The sequence below is a fragment of the Anser anser genome (genome assembly GCF_964211835.1).
Source record: "Anser anser genome assembly, chromosome: 15".
In the NCBI taxonomy this organism is placed as follows: Eukaryota; Metazoa; Chordata; class Aves; order Anseriformes; family Anatidae; genus Anser; species Anser anser.
In genome coordinates this window covers 16,853,109-16,869,606 of record NC_139736.1, presented here as the reverse complement: position 1 = coordinate 16,869,606, position 16,498 = coordinate 16,853,109, and the positions used below count along the sequence as shown (strand labels likewise).

Sequence of the window (16,498 nt, the reverse complement as noted above, 5' to 3'; positions counted from 1 at the left end):
AGATCTGACTTTTTCTCAAGTGACATAAATGCTGATCTTGCAAGACACCAAAATATGGATTCAACTTCATAAATTCTCTTGATTTCAACAGAAACATATTCATGTTTTAGTTTTCCTTAATCTACAGCTTTCCTCTGTCATTTCAACCCTTCACTCTGTAAAAGAGTTGATACTATTGGTAGCACAAAAATGTTGAAAGATCTAAATAATATACGAGGATACAAAACATTATGTAAATAATTAATACCATTCAGATTCTTATTCGCAATGCTATAATTAGTTCTGCAGAGGCTGAAAGTCTTCTAAAGTAAGTATAAAAATCTTTGTGTATTTTGACTCTGTGCTTTAATTGCATAAAACTAAATTCTTACCCTTCTTTTAAAATAAACGAAAAAGAGAAAAGCGTTTTAATCATTCTAAACTGTAGCTGAATGATAGAAGTGCAACGTGTATTCTTCAACAATATTACTATTTCAAAATCAAAATACCAAATGAAGAAAACTGTTTACTTCCGAGTCCAGTAACAGCAACAGAGCAAATCCAGCATCCATTCTAACCATTTAACAATCAGAACTAGCAAATCCAACACAAATATTTCCCAAGGAAAAGGAGTGACTCAGAGGCATTTTTAAATTACTCTTCCTCATTTGCTATTCTTAGCCAAACAGCAAAGTTTTTCAGGACTTTTCTGCCATTTGCTTTTCTGCTGTTCTTCATGACATTGAAATCTTTTGTTTGTACTTTTTGCCATTGTGCTTTCTGATGCTGAGGGTTCCTGACTGCAAAGTGGGAATGACCTGCAATGGACATGAGATTTGTGCCTATATAAAGCCCCGATGAATTCAGTGTGACTCCCTGGAAGTGCAGCAGTAGACATCTTCAGACAGAGTAGTAGGGATGCCCCTGAGACCGAAGTGAAGGTCTTAATTTTTAATTACTTTTTAATAAATGTACAATCAGTGAATATTGAGATAATGGAATGAAGAGGATAAAAATGTTTGAACCTAACTTTAGAGACCTGCTCAACACACACTTCTGTACAGATGCATCTGTCTAAAAAACTAGCATTTCAACAAATTCATCCCTTTAAAATCATCAGTGGTTGTATCCTCCTCAAAACAATAAAATGCAGGTGAATTATTGAAAATGTATCATGAGTCCTCTTTTAACAACAAAGCAATCATTGCATTTTTGATAGGATCAGACAAACTCATATTATGGTGGGCTGCTTGTATTCCATTTGATCCATGTGGGAACACTATATAGTGGAGATGGCTTGCAGGGGGAAGCACTTTGAATTACACAGACGTGCCTCCTCCCAGAACCCTGTATCAGGTAATGTGGTGTGATGTAGTGGGAAGTGCTGCTACTGCTATACTCTAGGACATGCAAGTGCAATTGAGACCCAGTCACATCTCTTTTCTTATTGCTGGTTGGAAAAGGCAGGCAGGCACGTTTTCCACTGCTGAAATTCATCATTGTACTTGGCATGTTTTTTGTTAAATTGATGTAGTGATCTGTCTGGAATTGTCCCTGCTCCAGGCAGCCAACATTGTGGCATACTTAGGGTGTAGATACAAACTACATTCTGTAAGCTAACATAAACCAGCATAGGCTCTGCTGTGAATGAGATTATGTACCATAACTTGACAATAAAACTTTTTTATTTGCAATGTATCGGTGTCATAGAGTTAAGTAGATTTGTTTCCCTTTGCATTATTATTATTATTATTTTTCCACAAAGGCGTCATCCCTTGTGTTTTGCTTAAATTTCATGCTGAAACTTTAAGCAGTATAAATCCAGCTCCTGATTCCCAGTGATTTAGGTGTGATTTCCTAATTCCCTTGGGATATTTTGAATTTCCTAATCAAAGTATATAGAGATTTGGCATTTCTGCCTCCTTCATTAAAGTTCAGCAAAATATCTTGCCTCAAAAACAGGACAGAAAGGAAACTGCAAAGGGCATGTACTTACGTGCTTCCCAAATAGGAATGGATATAAATCTTGTTCTTCAGGAACTTTTGTGATTCATTTTAAAGTCTTTAGAAGACAGAATAAAGTAACAATTTTGTACAGTTGTGGTTTTTTTTAGGACCCAAATCTCTCATTGTACTGTTAATTCCTACTGTTTTCCTTGCAAAACAAATATTTTATCAGTCTCATGATTATGTTATGATTTGTTTAGCTAAAGTAACTGAAGGATTATTAAAATGTGTTGGTTTAAATTATGTGGACTGGTAGCTCATTTATATAATCTCTCATTACTGCTCGGATAAGCCATACAATTAGATTTATGGATATCAAGTAGTTAAACAACCTGAGAAAAAAATGCTAGAGCTTTCAAAATATTTAAATAAATTTTTAATCATATTCCCCTTGCTGGTGTTCTGGCAGTGGAAAAAAATGCAGATTAATTAAGGTTGAGTAATTTATAATAATGAATAAAAAGACAATTCTAAAGAAAAGTTGGTTATGCTCCCACAAAAATCTTAAAACTGCATATTTACTCTAAAGGTTGGTGTTTGCTTGATTACTTGCTAAACTCTTAGGATTATTTCACAGTAACTAAACCAGAATAAAATACATTATTTCTAATATGAAACTGTGTCATGTAAAATTCTGCTTGTGTTTACTAAAACCCTCATCTGGCCCAGCTTGGGAACCCTAGGACTAGGGTGTAAAATGCTTTCACCATGACTTTTCAAACAATAATAATTGAAGAGTCCTTTCTTTACAGAACATACAGAAATAATGTTGGGATACTTTGGTCATTAGCCTGGTGGGAATTAGCTTTCTTTTTCTTGTCCTTTTTTTCTTTTGAGGCCTGTTTTCTTGTTACTGCAAATTGGTCCCAATTGCATATGGAGTGTCTGGTTGCTTTTCTGGTTCAATTGCATATGACAATATCAAATTTCAGTGCACCTATAGCCAAGATAGTGTTAACTGGTATCATCCAGTCTTTAAATAACTTTACCTTACTTGTAATTAGCACAGTGCATTTTCCCACTTCATATGACTACTAAAGATTTCTAAAGTAATTTTGATAATAAAATTTTTTGATGATAAAAACCTAGGACTGCTGTCTTTGCACACTAATTTCCCGTACCTATTATAGCCCAGTGTATTTAATATGAGATGTCATTTGTCAAATACAAGCAATCAGATGTCAGCAGCTTGTGTATCTTGGCTTTTCAGGTGGGGAAATGGGAGAACAACTCACTGAGCCTGAAGTACTCTGTCTGGCCAAGGTACAGCTCTTTTGCAGACAGTGAACCAGATGATAACCATTTGAGTATTGTCACCTTGGAGGAGGCTCCCTTTGTCATTGTTGAGGATGTGGATCCTTTGATGGAAAGTTGCCAAAAAAACACTGTGCCATGTCGTAAATTTGTCAAAATTAAGTAAGTAAATACACAGTGTTCCTTTTTTCTTTGTTTGTTTGCTTTTGAGTGCAAAATGTTCGCCTATTTTCTCATTAATGCTTTCCCTTATTTCTTTTGTTGTATATACATCTTTTTTTCTGATACTTTGCTGTTCTTTTGTTCTTGATTCCTATCTTTGCTTTTCCTTCTGTATTTCTCTTCCTCTTTCTTTCTTTCTTTCTTTCCTGCACAGTATGCTTTTCTTTGCACATCTTCCCTTTCAATACATCGGAAGGTTCTGGTTATGTACATATAAGTAACATTGAGTCAGTGACAAGATAGTAAGTATGTAGTAAATTCAAAATCAACTAGAATTAGCCCTTCTCAATCACATGAAAGAAGATAGCATATTCTAAAATCAGATTGTTTTAATGAGTCCTCTTTGAATGGTTTCCTGTTATGTTGAAATGCGCCTGTTTTAATTAGTTTAATTAGTTAACAGTTTGAGAATGCTTTCTATTGAAAATAATATATTTATGCTTAAATTTGGTACAGGATAAAACAATTCCAGCATAAAATACCACTATGACATACCAGCTAGAGAAAAGTCCCTTGCTTTGGTTGCTCTGTAATTTTGAAGTAATCATTAGAAAACAGTGGAAAATGTGTCATTGTGCATTTATCAATGCTTCTTCACCCATTAAGCACTTCAGTCTATATATTTCCAAAATGAGTATAACGTTTTTAACTGAGCAGGTGTTAGGAGATGTAATTGATGTTTCTGAAGTTTTCCAGACATTGCTGAATAGTTTCTGAAATCCAGGACATTTTTATTGACATATCTGAACTTCTTAGTCGGGTTCTAAACAACTTTTTATTTGTGCTTTGAATTACTTCAAAGCCTGTAAAATATTGCCTATTCTAAAAAAAAAAAAAAAGGAAAATCCTTGTCTAAGACCTACATGGCTGATCACAGTTTGGGACTCTGGTTTCTCTGTTGTCAGGGCTTTTCTGACCTTCCAGAGTAGTCTTTGCACTCAAAGATAGCCTGAAAGTCACCTTCTCAAACTGCAGGAAAAGATGGAGCACCCACTGCTTCCAGAGCTGTGAACTACCATGCCTTTACACAGCTTGGGCAGTGTAAAGTGTAGACTATATTTTGGGCAGTTCTGTAATTATTAAAGTACGTGTGGTACATAATGTCTCAAGAGTAGAAGTAATAAATGTTTAATCTAAACCAAAGAGACATCAGTAAGTGGAGACTGTATGAATTGATGGAGAAGTGAAGTCCAGTAGGAGAGAAACTGAAGCAGAAAACGTCGTACAAGGTCTACCACCATCTTCTATTTATCTCGTCAAGCCACTGCAATGTGATTAGTAAGAGCTATAAGCACCATATAAAGCATCCTATGATTTTATTTCTCCATCATTCCAGAAAAAAAATGGTCACTTGGAAGTTTGAAAAATTGTTCTTTTATAATACTCTGACACTTGCTGTTGTGATGGTTGTTTTTCCCAGGAGAAATGTTTGTCTCTCTTCTCTTTTAACAGCAACTCAACTAATGAGGGAACTAATGTAAAGAAGTGCTGCAAAGGATTCTGCATTGATATCTTGAAGAAATTGTCTAAAACTGTCAAGTTCACGTATGACCTGTATTTGGTGACTAATGGGAAACATGGCAAAAAAGTCAATAATGTGTGGAATGGAATGATTGGTGAAGTAAGTTCTGTTAGGTAAAAGAGCTCTTAAGTAAGAACCTAGCAATGTTTGTTTTAAATTCATTTGGAGAAATGAGGTGTTCTCTACTGAGTAATATTGGTGGTGTCTTCTCTTTGTGGATCAGGTGGTATATCATCGTGCAGTTATGGCTGTGGGGTCTCTCACTATTAATGAAGAGCGCTCTGAAGTGGTTGACTTTTCAGTGCCATTTGTTGAGACTGGGATTAGTGTCATGGTGTCACGGAGCAATGGCACAGTTTCACCATCTGCTTTTCTAGGTATGGTTCTCCAACCCCTCAAGATCATTTAATTGCATTTCTGTAGAGTGGGATAGGTTTCATTGTCAGTTAAGCTAAATAGTGCGTTGACGTGTTTCTTAGATTTTTGAATTACATGTTAGGAAGTTTGTATGGTGTCAACAAACTGATTAATGTGGTTTTTAGCACATGAAGAAAGTGCTGTTGGTTTCAGATGCAGTAACTGGAAACCAATAATGATTTCAATATGAAAAAGAATTCCCCAGCATCTTCAGTTAGGAAAATTACTTCCTCAAGATCTGCTTACACATTAACCTGTGCTTGTTTAGCCCATAATAAATTGTCTCATATTTTTCTAGAACTCACATTCACAAAATCATTTAAAACCCCCTTGTAGAATAGTGTAGAAAAGAAGACTTTGCTGTGATTAGAATAGATCTGACAGGTAAATGGGCAACAGATACATCTGGCTTCCAAAGACCATACTACCGCACTGCAAAGCTTCTGAGTGTTTTCTTCAATTTTCTGTGTTGTGATGATGGAGTTGAACAATGGGGATTCAGCATGGAAATGAAAGGCTCGATAGAAAAGAGGTGGGATACAAAGAAGTAAAGATCTCTGTCTTCTCTCCTTCCCTTGTTTGCTACTTGTTTCTATTGTTCGTTTCTCCTTTCATTATCTGCCTGTCCACTGTAGTGCCTATGTTTTACTTTTATATTTAGTGGTTTGCCTGAATTTTTCAAAGGTATTTTGCAAATGAAAGATAGTGCTAGTGGAGATAAAATAATCTAAGTGAAACTGAAAAAAAAACAGTATTTTACAGGTACCTTACAGAACAGTTTCATATCTTCAGTTGGGTGAGCAATGATGACATTTTAATATCATTTTATTATTTTATATATTATATTTATTATTTATGTATATATACTATATATATCAGTATGGTTTCTTTTTAGATTAAGTGTAAGTACTTCACTCAATTCAAATCACTTGTAGCCATTGAGGAATTGATTGTTACTATAGTATCAGCTACAAGTGGGCAAATAATTGTTTTTTCTCACAACCATTATCATCATTTATACACAGAGCTTATTTCTCATACCTGTTCCATAAATGCACATTGCAGAAATGAAGCAATAGCTCGTAAGTGTAACATAGTGAGTAATCGAATAATTTACCTAACTTGTTAATACCTAAACAGATTTTGTTGGTGATTAATTTTGTTGTTTACTGAGTAAAAGACTGTTTAATGAAATTATGAGAGGCTGCGTTTTTTAATGAAAATACTCAGATAATGATTTTTTATTTCCAGAAGTAATTGACTTGTACAGTTAATTCATTTTTTTAAATTGTAGTTTCTACGTGTTGAAGTTATCATTTGAATTATGTAGTGTTTTCCTAAATATGTTCCAATTTTTGGCAATTTTTTTTAATGGACCCTGCTTACCTCTTACCTGCCTCCAGCTATCATCAAAACAGACTGCTTTTGTGGTTTTTCATAACAACATAGTTATATTTCTACAATGAATTTAATGTTTTTGGTTTAGTTGGATATGTACAGAAGTTAAAAATTAAAAATGATGCCTTGTAAAGCTCTATAGAATAGAATTATATTTTTGTAGAAATCTGATCTACAGCACCGTTAAATTAAGTCTGTGATCTCAGATGTACTTTCTGTTTATTTAGACATAGATGAAACTGTCACATTGCTGGAACTGCTTGTGTATTTCGATGTTGTGGGAATAGTAGTAAAGTGCTCTGCCATGTAAAATACTGTCAGATAGGTAACTGAACTTATTCACAGACAGATTTAATTTTAATTGAGTGTCTAAGAATACGGTTGTCATATGTAACTTTTATGTTTTTTTTTTAATCTGTGAAAAACAATACTATTAAATAGCAATGAAGTACAGTTTATGAAATATTTGTTTTTATGATTTACTGCCATCAATGTAGGCAAGTACAAAATTTGTCTGAACTAGATTTTCTGTTCAGTGATTGTGTCTAATGGATTTAAGTAACTGATGGGCTGACAGCCTCTTCCTCATCATCTGCTCCCACAGGTGTCTCCTACCAAGAATTTTAGAATAAAAATAAGAATTTTATCCATGTTAAAACTTTTTCATGTATTACTACTGTTCATATATACTAGATCCACAACTTAAGTTTTTAAAAAAATCTGTGGGGGTTTTATTCAACCTTTCTATATGTTTAAGAGGAAGAGAGTTCATAGGTGAGGCTACTTGTCTTTTTTGTTGTTGTTGTTGAAATAGCTAATCTATGCACTTTTTTTTCCCTTTTTTGTTGTTGTTGTTTGTTTGCTTTGTTTGTTTGGTTTTGGTATGTCGGGTAGAAACTCAAAGTTAGTGGAGTAAGATGTCTTTTTCATTGCTCTGTTTTCTCCATTGCCAATTATCTGCAATTTACACTAACAAGTCTTATACTAGTATTTTTCCGTCATATCATTGCTCTACATAAAAATCTTATAAAACCTGCTGCTTCCTGGGGAAAAATTCTTTCTGTCCCTTGAGAATCAAATAACAGTGCTGAATGCATAATTTGATCTGTAATATGACAGGAACATCAACTTTATTATTCAATTGATTTTGTACTTGTTCAGTCTTACTACTTATTATAAATGGCTTTTTGTTTTGCTGTTGCTTCTGTTGCTTCTACTCCTCCTCATTACCAGACTGCTTAAATTATTAAGGACCATTCTGCATTAACTGTTGTTTATAGCTTGCTTTTTCACTTTGGCTTGTTTTGCCCTTTGTCTGATTTAAATTTTGACAAATTACCATTGCTGTTTCTACACTGTTGCTTTTGATAAGAGTTTTATGAGGGTTGTTGTCTGTCTTCTATGAGAATGCTGTCAATATTGTATGATAGTTTTATGTGAATTCCAATTAATTCAAATTAATATGTGATTTCATAGAATATTTGTCATTAAGTGGCACCTACTTGTCTGTTTCTGAATGGATTTATTTCCGTCTTTGAAGCATTCTGTTATTTTGCTAACTTATTATTCTCTTCCAAAAAATGTCTTTAGTAATTGAAAGAATTTCATAAACTGTCTTTAAAATATAACAAAAAAATAAATATTGTTCCTTAACCTTCTCTTAAAATCAAAAAGAGAACTGTTTGGTTTGAAAATTCCCTACTTTGTCTTGTCAGTTCACATTCAAAATCACAAGTGGGGCTATCTGGAATTTGGTCTTTCATGGTTCCAAATTTCTGAAGAAATTGTAGCAAAGGTAACCAGTCTCATGAGATTTTCACATCTGGGCCCAAATTATGATCCTTTATTCCAGTTCTTGGTGAATCATTCATGCTAACTTGGGCAAGGTTCAGACTGGGCTATTGGGCTCAGCTCACCTCAGCTCTCGCTCAGAGTCATTTCCTACAATGATGGATGAATTTTCATTTTTGATGAAGAGGTTAGGATGGAGGAATCTCTTGGGCTTTCAAAAAAGCAAAGCATGGTAATAAACTCATTTATTGTCACTTCCGGTGCTTCTTGGTTCCATTCTAATTTGAAATAGTTATTAAGAATTATTTCTCACATTTCAGAGCACATTCACACTACTAGTATTTACCAAAATTAGAGTATAATATGCCTCCAAATAAGCTGACCTAATAAAGAGATATTACTTTGCCATACCAAACTTTTGTTGCACGTATCCTTATACAGCTACCACAGGAACACCGGAAATGACAGAGAATTTGTAATCTGGCAAAGCTGAAATTTAAGAACTTTGTGTTATCACATGGTATTTCCAATCCTTTCAAAAAGTTGGTGCTTATTCTGATATTTGAAACTACTTTTAGTTTTCTGTTCCAACCTACTTATTTAACTTATGTTTTTTCTATCTTTCAAACTGACATGCAGTTTTCCGTAAAAACCTTTTGATTTCAGAAATTTGCTCCCAGATGAGAGTGAGACTTGCAAAAGAATGTTTTTGCTATGAGTGAAAACAACGTCTTCATTAGAGGTAGATGAAAGTGAAAAGGGAAAAAAAAATCTGAAACAAAATTTGCTTTGAATGCAAGCATTTGGCTTTTTTCCCTAATGCTTTCTGTTGGATAGAAAATGAGAGAGAGGTGTACTTCACTGAAACACCAAATGTTTTAAGCATATGCTTAATTGCTTTTGCTCTGCAGAAAATGTCATAATGGTTGGACCATTCTGTTGATAAAAGCATGCACCACAGGATTAATAGAAAAGGATTGTAAACTGAATAAGCCGCAAGTCAAACCAATTATTTGCCACTCGGTGTCGGTTAAGGCTTTGTTTAAGAAGAGAAGTACACAGACTTTGTGTTTGAATTGTAACTCACATTTATGATTTCAGATGTATGGAGATTGTGTATACTAACAGTATATATTGCTGCTTAGTTCTAGCAGTAATGCTAGCATTTTTGTTGGTAAAAGCTAATTTAAAGAAAGCCTCTGGGCTTGCCTAGCCGGAGACATTAGAATTCCTGTGATGTGACTGGTTTAATGAACTGTTTCTGTTTCTCTTGTCTGTTTTGCTGCAGAGCCTTTTAGTGCTTCCGTCTGGGTGATGATGTTTGTGATGCTTCTCATTGTGTCCGCCATGGCTGTCTTTATATTTGAGTACTTTAGTCCTGTAGGATATAACAGGAACTTAGCACAGGGGAAAGGTAAGCTTTGCATTTTACACAACTTTAGGGCTATAAAGACAAAGCAAAACAAACAAAAAAAACCAAATGTATTTACCATCCTTTACCCTCTATCTTTTAAAATAAATGTAACGTAGGAATAAAACAGTAAAAGCAGCTATGAAAAGCATGCTTGCTCTTCATTTAAAATGTGATTTCTTGAGGCCTTATATTCTCATGTCTATATACTAATTCATTGCAATAAAGATGTAGAAGGATAAGTGATATTAAAGAGAGTTGTATTCAGGCAGTGTTATGTTAGTATACTGTATCAGTTGTAGAGGGTCAGCTTAAAAAAAAAAAAAAAGCATTGAAATAAACTCTCCAGTCTCCTGACTCTTACGAATTCACAGATAGTTCAGAGATAATGATCTACAATGGTGAGGTTTGGTGGGTAATCTGGAAAAACAGCTGTTACCTTGTATATGGTTTTATACAGTCCATATAAAAAGGTATGGTTCTCTTGTGGTGAACTCATACTTGAAATGAGGCCAGTGGCAGAAGGGCACCATTTCTTACTGTGTAGCATCCGTGACTATAGAAACTTCTTTTTGAAAATATAGTGACACAACAAATTTAATACAGAACACGACTGTCTCAGTGAAAGCTACAGTTGTATACTATTAACACTCTGACCTGAGAATGATGATTTCATGTACTGTGGTGCCCTCATCCTTCCCTTTCTTCACTTTCAGTTCAGAGTGTGGACAGTTTTTTATTTCTGAATCATACCTTGTTTTATAACGATGTCTCCCAGGTTGGTGAACATAGTCCTAGAGACTATAACAAGCTAATGTTTTCTTCTAGTTGGTGGTTGGTTTGTTCCCTGAATGAGGAGGGTTTTGTAATATTCAGATATTGTTAACATTTCAATAACATGGTAAATTTGTAACCTATATCCAAAATAAACACTATGTTAGGAAGAGGAAAGGAGAGGTTTGTACAGACACTGGGGATCTGCAGCCTGGGCTGTTCTTTTCTGTGCCACCTTACGTGACAGAACTGATTATGTAGTGGCTACAAATTCATATTATGGCACTACAACATCATAACTTAGCAGTAGAGGCTTGCCACAAATCCAGTTGCTATTCATTTGAAGCACGGGAAGCTTAAAATTAATGTGACTCTTTATGTAGATTATTGCATTTCCTGTATGTTTTTAGTAGGATGAAGCTCAATGGTGCTAAAATCTTCAGTAGTTTTCTTGGTATATACTTTCCTTCGTATTACTGCTCAGAAAATACTTATTATCCATCAGCTCAATCTTAAATAGCCATATAAGATAGCTTCATAAACCAAAAGCCAGCTCCATTATGATTATTTTACTGCAGTCTATCTTAGCAATGCAGTAAAAATAGAAAGAGGATAATCTAAGATGTGCTTGAGTCTATAAAGAAAATTTGCACTGTAACGTAGAGCGTTTCTACTGAAATGACAACATGCACTGAGTATACCAACTTTGGATTTTATTCCTTTAATAATAAATTATTTTTAACAATGTAAATTATAGTTAAATTAATAAGTAAATCTGAGTTTTAGTGTGCATCCCCATAGGCAGGGCAGGAATGGAGGTAATATTGCAGGTATCTGCATAAGAGCTTATTGTCTGAATTGCCATTTAATTGAAAAATGAGTACTTTTGAAAAAGTCAGATGAGTCACATTCAGGAGCAGCCTGTTTCTCCATTGAGCATACAGGGAGTCTAGATGATGTCTGCACTGTACTAACCTAAAGCTGGGTAAGAGGAATCTTCCCTTTATTCTCAGAGGACTCAACAAATAAGGTCTTTTTAGTGGATAATATCTTTGCTAACCTACTTCTGCTAGTCCATGGGCATGAGGGCATTATGCTGACAACTTTGGGTGCTTTTGGATGAATTTAAAGCTGACTGAAAAAACTACAGAACAGCACAGATTACCTGGGCCAGGTTTTTAGCTGTAATACCAGTGCATTTGAAGCCATGGAACTGACTCTGTACATGTGAGGTAGCCTGAGTCTAGCTATAAGTTATATATCGGTACAGGTGGCTCCTTTTTGTTGATTCATTTTCTGAGTGTAACATTGCTTAAAAGTAGGTGAAATGTTCACCCATTTTGACATGCTTATCTGAGAGTACATAAAGTTCAAAAAGTATAAGTTTGAAGATTGGAGCTTATAAAAATACTTTGGATGGGAAAAGTACTGGAATCAAATCATTAAGACTTAAATCCACAGTTTTCCGTTTTACATGTCAGCTGGCACAGAATACTGAAAGGGGCCATAGTGGTGACACACACCTTACTGCAAGAAACATCAGTTTGCTCTCCTCCAAACCTATGCTTGCAGTCTCCATTTGAAAACTGGTGAGGTAAATGCATGTAGAGAAGTGTTGAAATATTTTTTTGTAACAAATACGGAAATAAATGTCATTACAGCAGAAAGTACCAATGCTAAATTCCGTGATTCCATTGGGAGGACAATGAATATGTATCAAAATATTTTTAGTAATGTGTTGGTGAGTGCTTTGTTGTTATCATGTAGTTATGTATTTGTGGTATCTTACCACAAATATGTGTGCAACTAAAACAAATGCTCTTTGCAATTCCAGATCCCCATGGACCATCCTTCACCATTGGCAAGGCAGTGTGGTTACTCTGGGGCTTGGTATTCAACAACTCTGTGCCTGTGCAAAACCCCAAAGGGACGACCAGTAAAATCATGGTGTCAGTTTGGGCCTTCTTTGCTGTCATTTTCCTGGCTAGTTATACTGCCAACTTAGCTGCATTTATGATCCAAGAGGAATTTGTTGACCAAGTGACTGGACTGAGTGATAAAAAGGTAGCTCTTCTAGCTTAAAAGACATCAGTGTCTGTTCTTCGTAATCCTTATACAAATTTGTACTCTGTACTAAAAACTCTGAGCAAGATAATCAAGATAATCAGCTAAAACTGTGTGATTTCTGAGTGTTAAGCTTCAGTTAAAAACCCAAATCATGAAAATATCTGACTGATTTCAAAGTCTTTTCAAAAGTAACTGCATTAATTGAAAAGTACATTAATTTTGTGAAAAATGGAAATAAGTTCTTGTTAGATTAAAAGTAATGCTTCATGAACATACAAAAGCTTGAAAAAAATGAAAAGTCAGCTTGAATGTGTGGAATACATTTAAAATTATTTAAACATCTCTGCGTAAAATGTTAATAGTTTATTAATTGGCAGAATATTCATAAAACCAGGAACTATCCAGTAATTGTCTGAAACAAATCAATGCACCTGAAAAAAAAAAGTCTTTTTGCTTTTCATGTAGTGTGGAAGGAAGTCATAGAGAGTTCAGATTTAGAGTGGTGCTAGCATAACTAGGCAAACAGAAACAATAACAATCCATACGTGTTCCCTGTGGACACTCGAATATTTTCCTTGTATACAATATGAAGAGTAGAGTAAAAATAAAGTTGAGATGTACATTACCTGGGATAAGGCACATAATTTTTATTGTGGAAGTGGCTTTCCTCAATTCAAGAACTTTTTGTGAGAATTCTGTTTTGAGCAGTAGACTCTGATAGTTCACTTAAAGCCTACTGAAGTTTCACAGAAATAGACAGATAATAAATATGCTTATTTTTTCATATTGTTCTAGCTTGACTGAGTTTTCATCTGCTGAAAGTATACAAGGTCTTGGTACTTGTGAATTTTAATCAATTGTCCTATAAATCAGAAACCCAGAAATTATTTATTTCTTGTTTCATTTGTGTGACCATGTTGTTGAAGTGGTATTGCACAAAGTGGTTGAAGTCTGTTTGCAAAATTATTGTTGTGATGGATATACACAAAATAAACATAAAGGACACGCTGTTTTCAAGTTTGTGCCCAGTTGTTTTAAAATAAAACTAAATATTGACATTGAGAAGTAATATAGCACAAGGGAGAACTTCACAGGGAATTTATTTCAAAGGACAGAAGATAAAGAAAATTGTTATTCAAAAGAAGGCAACAGCTCGGATAGACTTGTGTCTGTTTTTTGTTTTAATTGTTTCTCATGACTATCTTTTCAGTGATCTGAAATATCAAAGCATGAATTTCAAGCATGGCTAGGGGAAAGATAGATAAAAAGAAAAGAAAAATGATAGTAGTTTTGTTTTCATTAGGTTGTGTTGTAGCAAAACCTTTGAAAGAATGTGAAGACTATAAGAAATACCTTTACTTTAAAATAATATACTTAATATGATACAGATAAAAGGTATTTTTCTCTTGAGGATTAAAAAGATGGATTTGAAAAAGCTGTTCAACTATTTGTGATTAAATACAGAATGTTTTCCTGGTAAGTCCTGATCAGGGCAGAATTTGGCTTTCACCTGGCATAGTGCTGGTGTTCAGGTCTGCCAATGCATTTGCCACTCTCACCTGTGGACTGGGAAAATTTCAGTATTTGTTCTGTAGCCATTGGCTAATAACTTCCTTATTTTTGTAATTTTCCTGTTCTGTCTACTAAACAGGATTTTATTTCTTAAAAAAAAAAAAAAGACAAAATAAAAATAGAAAAATACTTGAACTGGAAAACAGCATCTGCTCATGTGCAGTCTTCTAATGATTTGTTTAATCTCTATCTTTTATTTATTTATTTTATTTTATGGTTCTTTAAATCCTGCCTGAATTATACAGGGATATATCAGGGGAGCTATACCTTTTGTGATTAAAATAGTTAAACAAGCCAGAAATGCAGAAAAGCAATAATCTATTTAAAATACTCCTTGTCATACACAGGTTTTGCCTCCTCTACAAAGCTGAGCTTTTTCAGATTTTCAAAATTTCACATAATTAGGGATAATTTATGGGTATATAATATGATTCATGTTAAATTATTTTACTCCCCTCTTAGCCTTGTTGCTGCAATGCCGTTAGTAGTGGATCAGTTAGGAATCTGCGGTACTGTTGCTTGGTGGAAAACTGTCTCCTTTGCTGCAAGCAAAGCTGTCATGGGCAAAAGCCAGTGTGAAGGGACAGAAGTGAATATGAGTTAAATTAATTGTAAAGAAGTAATATCTAGAAGTCCACAAAATTCTGGAACAATTGACAACTTTTTTAATAGGAACATTACTAGGGACCTATTGAAGCTATCTTTTTTGGTTAATTTAAACATTTTTTAATGACTGAGCATAATTTTAACCCATAAACTTGAAGATTCCTTTACTATCTTTGTTAGTAGAATTGGCCTTCCAAAACTCATGCATGGCTGGTAAATCAGTTCATTACTCTTCCCTTGAACCCGTTTTCCTACTTCCACAACTGAAAAGTCATGTGCTTTTGTCAGTGCTGCCCTGCAATAAAGCATTCCCAATTGGAGGTGCTGGCAGTTCTCAATCCAGCTCCATACGAGACAGATAATAGAGAAGACAAACCAGGAAAATAAGCATCTCTGGGCAGTCATCCCTGACCCTCATCCTTCAGAAACTTCCCATACAGGGAATGTGTTCCACCATCATCTAGTTCCCTGGTTTTGCTGAACACACGATGACATGCTTCTTACTCTTCTCCTTGGCTTCAAGACTTCTCGATAGTTTCCTCATCCTTCATAATGTTGCTAATGAACTTCTGAATGCCGTGTCATCTGTGTGTTACCCAGAAACACACGGCACAGCGTGTACTGGAGTTACTGGGTGTGGGTGTTCATAAACTCAAATGATTCAGAAGATGAGAAGAAAATTATATTTTGACATCCTCGTATATGTTAAAGATTTCTGAAAGCTTTGTCTTCATAAAAAGGTACAGAAAATGAGTCCAAAAGTATCCAGCAAAGCTGGCACTCATGGCACTTCTTACTTTTGAGACCATTTATGCCTAGTTTGTTAAAAGAGAGACAAGATCACTACTAGAGAGTACAAAGCACTGGACAGAACTGTCTAGCAAGCCTTTGTCTGCTGTGGTTCCTCCACACAGTCACGTTTTAATGTGTCCCATGTGTATGTGCTCTAGGGGATTCTCTTTAGCCTTAATAAGAAGCCTTAATTATGCCATTTGCAGGTTCCTTAATTTTGCAAGATTCACAGTATTCATGTAACGTTACTTTTTTTTTTTTTTTTTTTTTGTGAAATAAGATGGCATGGGCTCTCTAGTTACTTAGAGAGGTGTTTGTGTCATAACAGAGCAGAGTGAGCTCAAAAGTCAGTATGGATTATGGGGTAGCTAGGGTGACCCTTTCACCCCAGTCCATCTCTCCACTTCAATATTAGACCTAGGCAGTACTTTTTGAGACTCGTTGGACAAAAATATTGAACAATGATTATAATGATAATCTTGGAATTACTAAATACAGCAGCTACATTTTTCATGATCAGAAATCAGAATGTCAGTGCTTTCCATTTGGTAAAGAAAGAAAACAGAGTTCAATTTATTTATTTTTTCTCCACTGTCACCATCCATAACTTCCATAAAAATCTCTGTTAGCAGACAGAAAATGTTTACCATTTGTTATTATTGTAGTAATTTCTCCACAGTTCCTTA

At 34.7% G+C, this 16,498-nt stretch overlaps 1 protein-coding gene across 17 annotated transcripts in view; it reads left to right on the top strand.

Moving 5' to 3' along the window:
- The window catches only part of GRIN2A (glutamate ionotropic receptor NMDA type subunit 2A), a 226,225-nt gene that overhangs the window by 158,815 nt on the left and 50,912 nt on the right, over positions 1-16,498 (top strand). For all 17 annotated transcript variants that reach the window (XM_083799680.1, XM_083799670.1, XM_083799668.1 and 14 more), the window contains 5 exons: positions 3,197-3,402; positions 4,915-5,083; positions 5,208-5,361; positions 9,879-10,004; positions 12,610-12,839. In XM_083799680.1, coding sequence (XP_083655806.1) covers positions 3,197-3,402; positions 4,915-5,083; positions 5,208-5,361; positions 9,879-10,004; positions 12,610-12,839 — 885 coding nt within the window. The remainder of the gene's footprint in view (positions 1-3,196; positions 3,403-4,914; positions 5,084-5,207; positions 5,362-9,878; positions 10,005-12,609; positions 12,840-16,498) is intronic.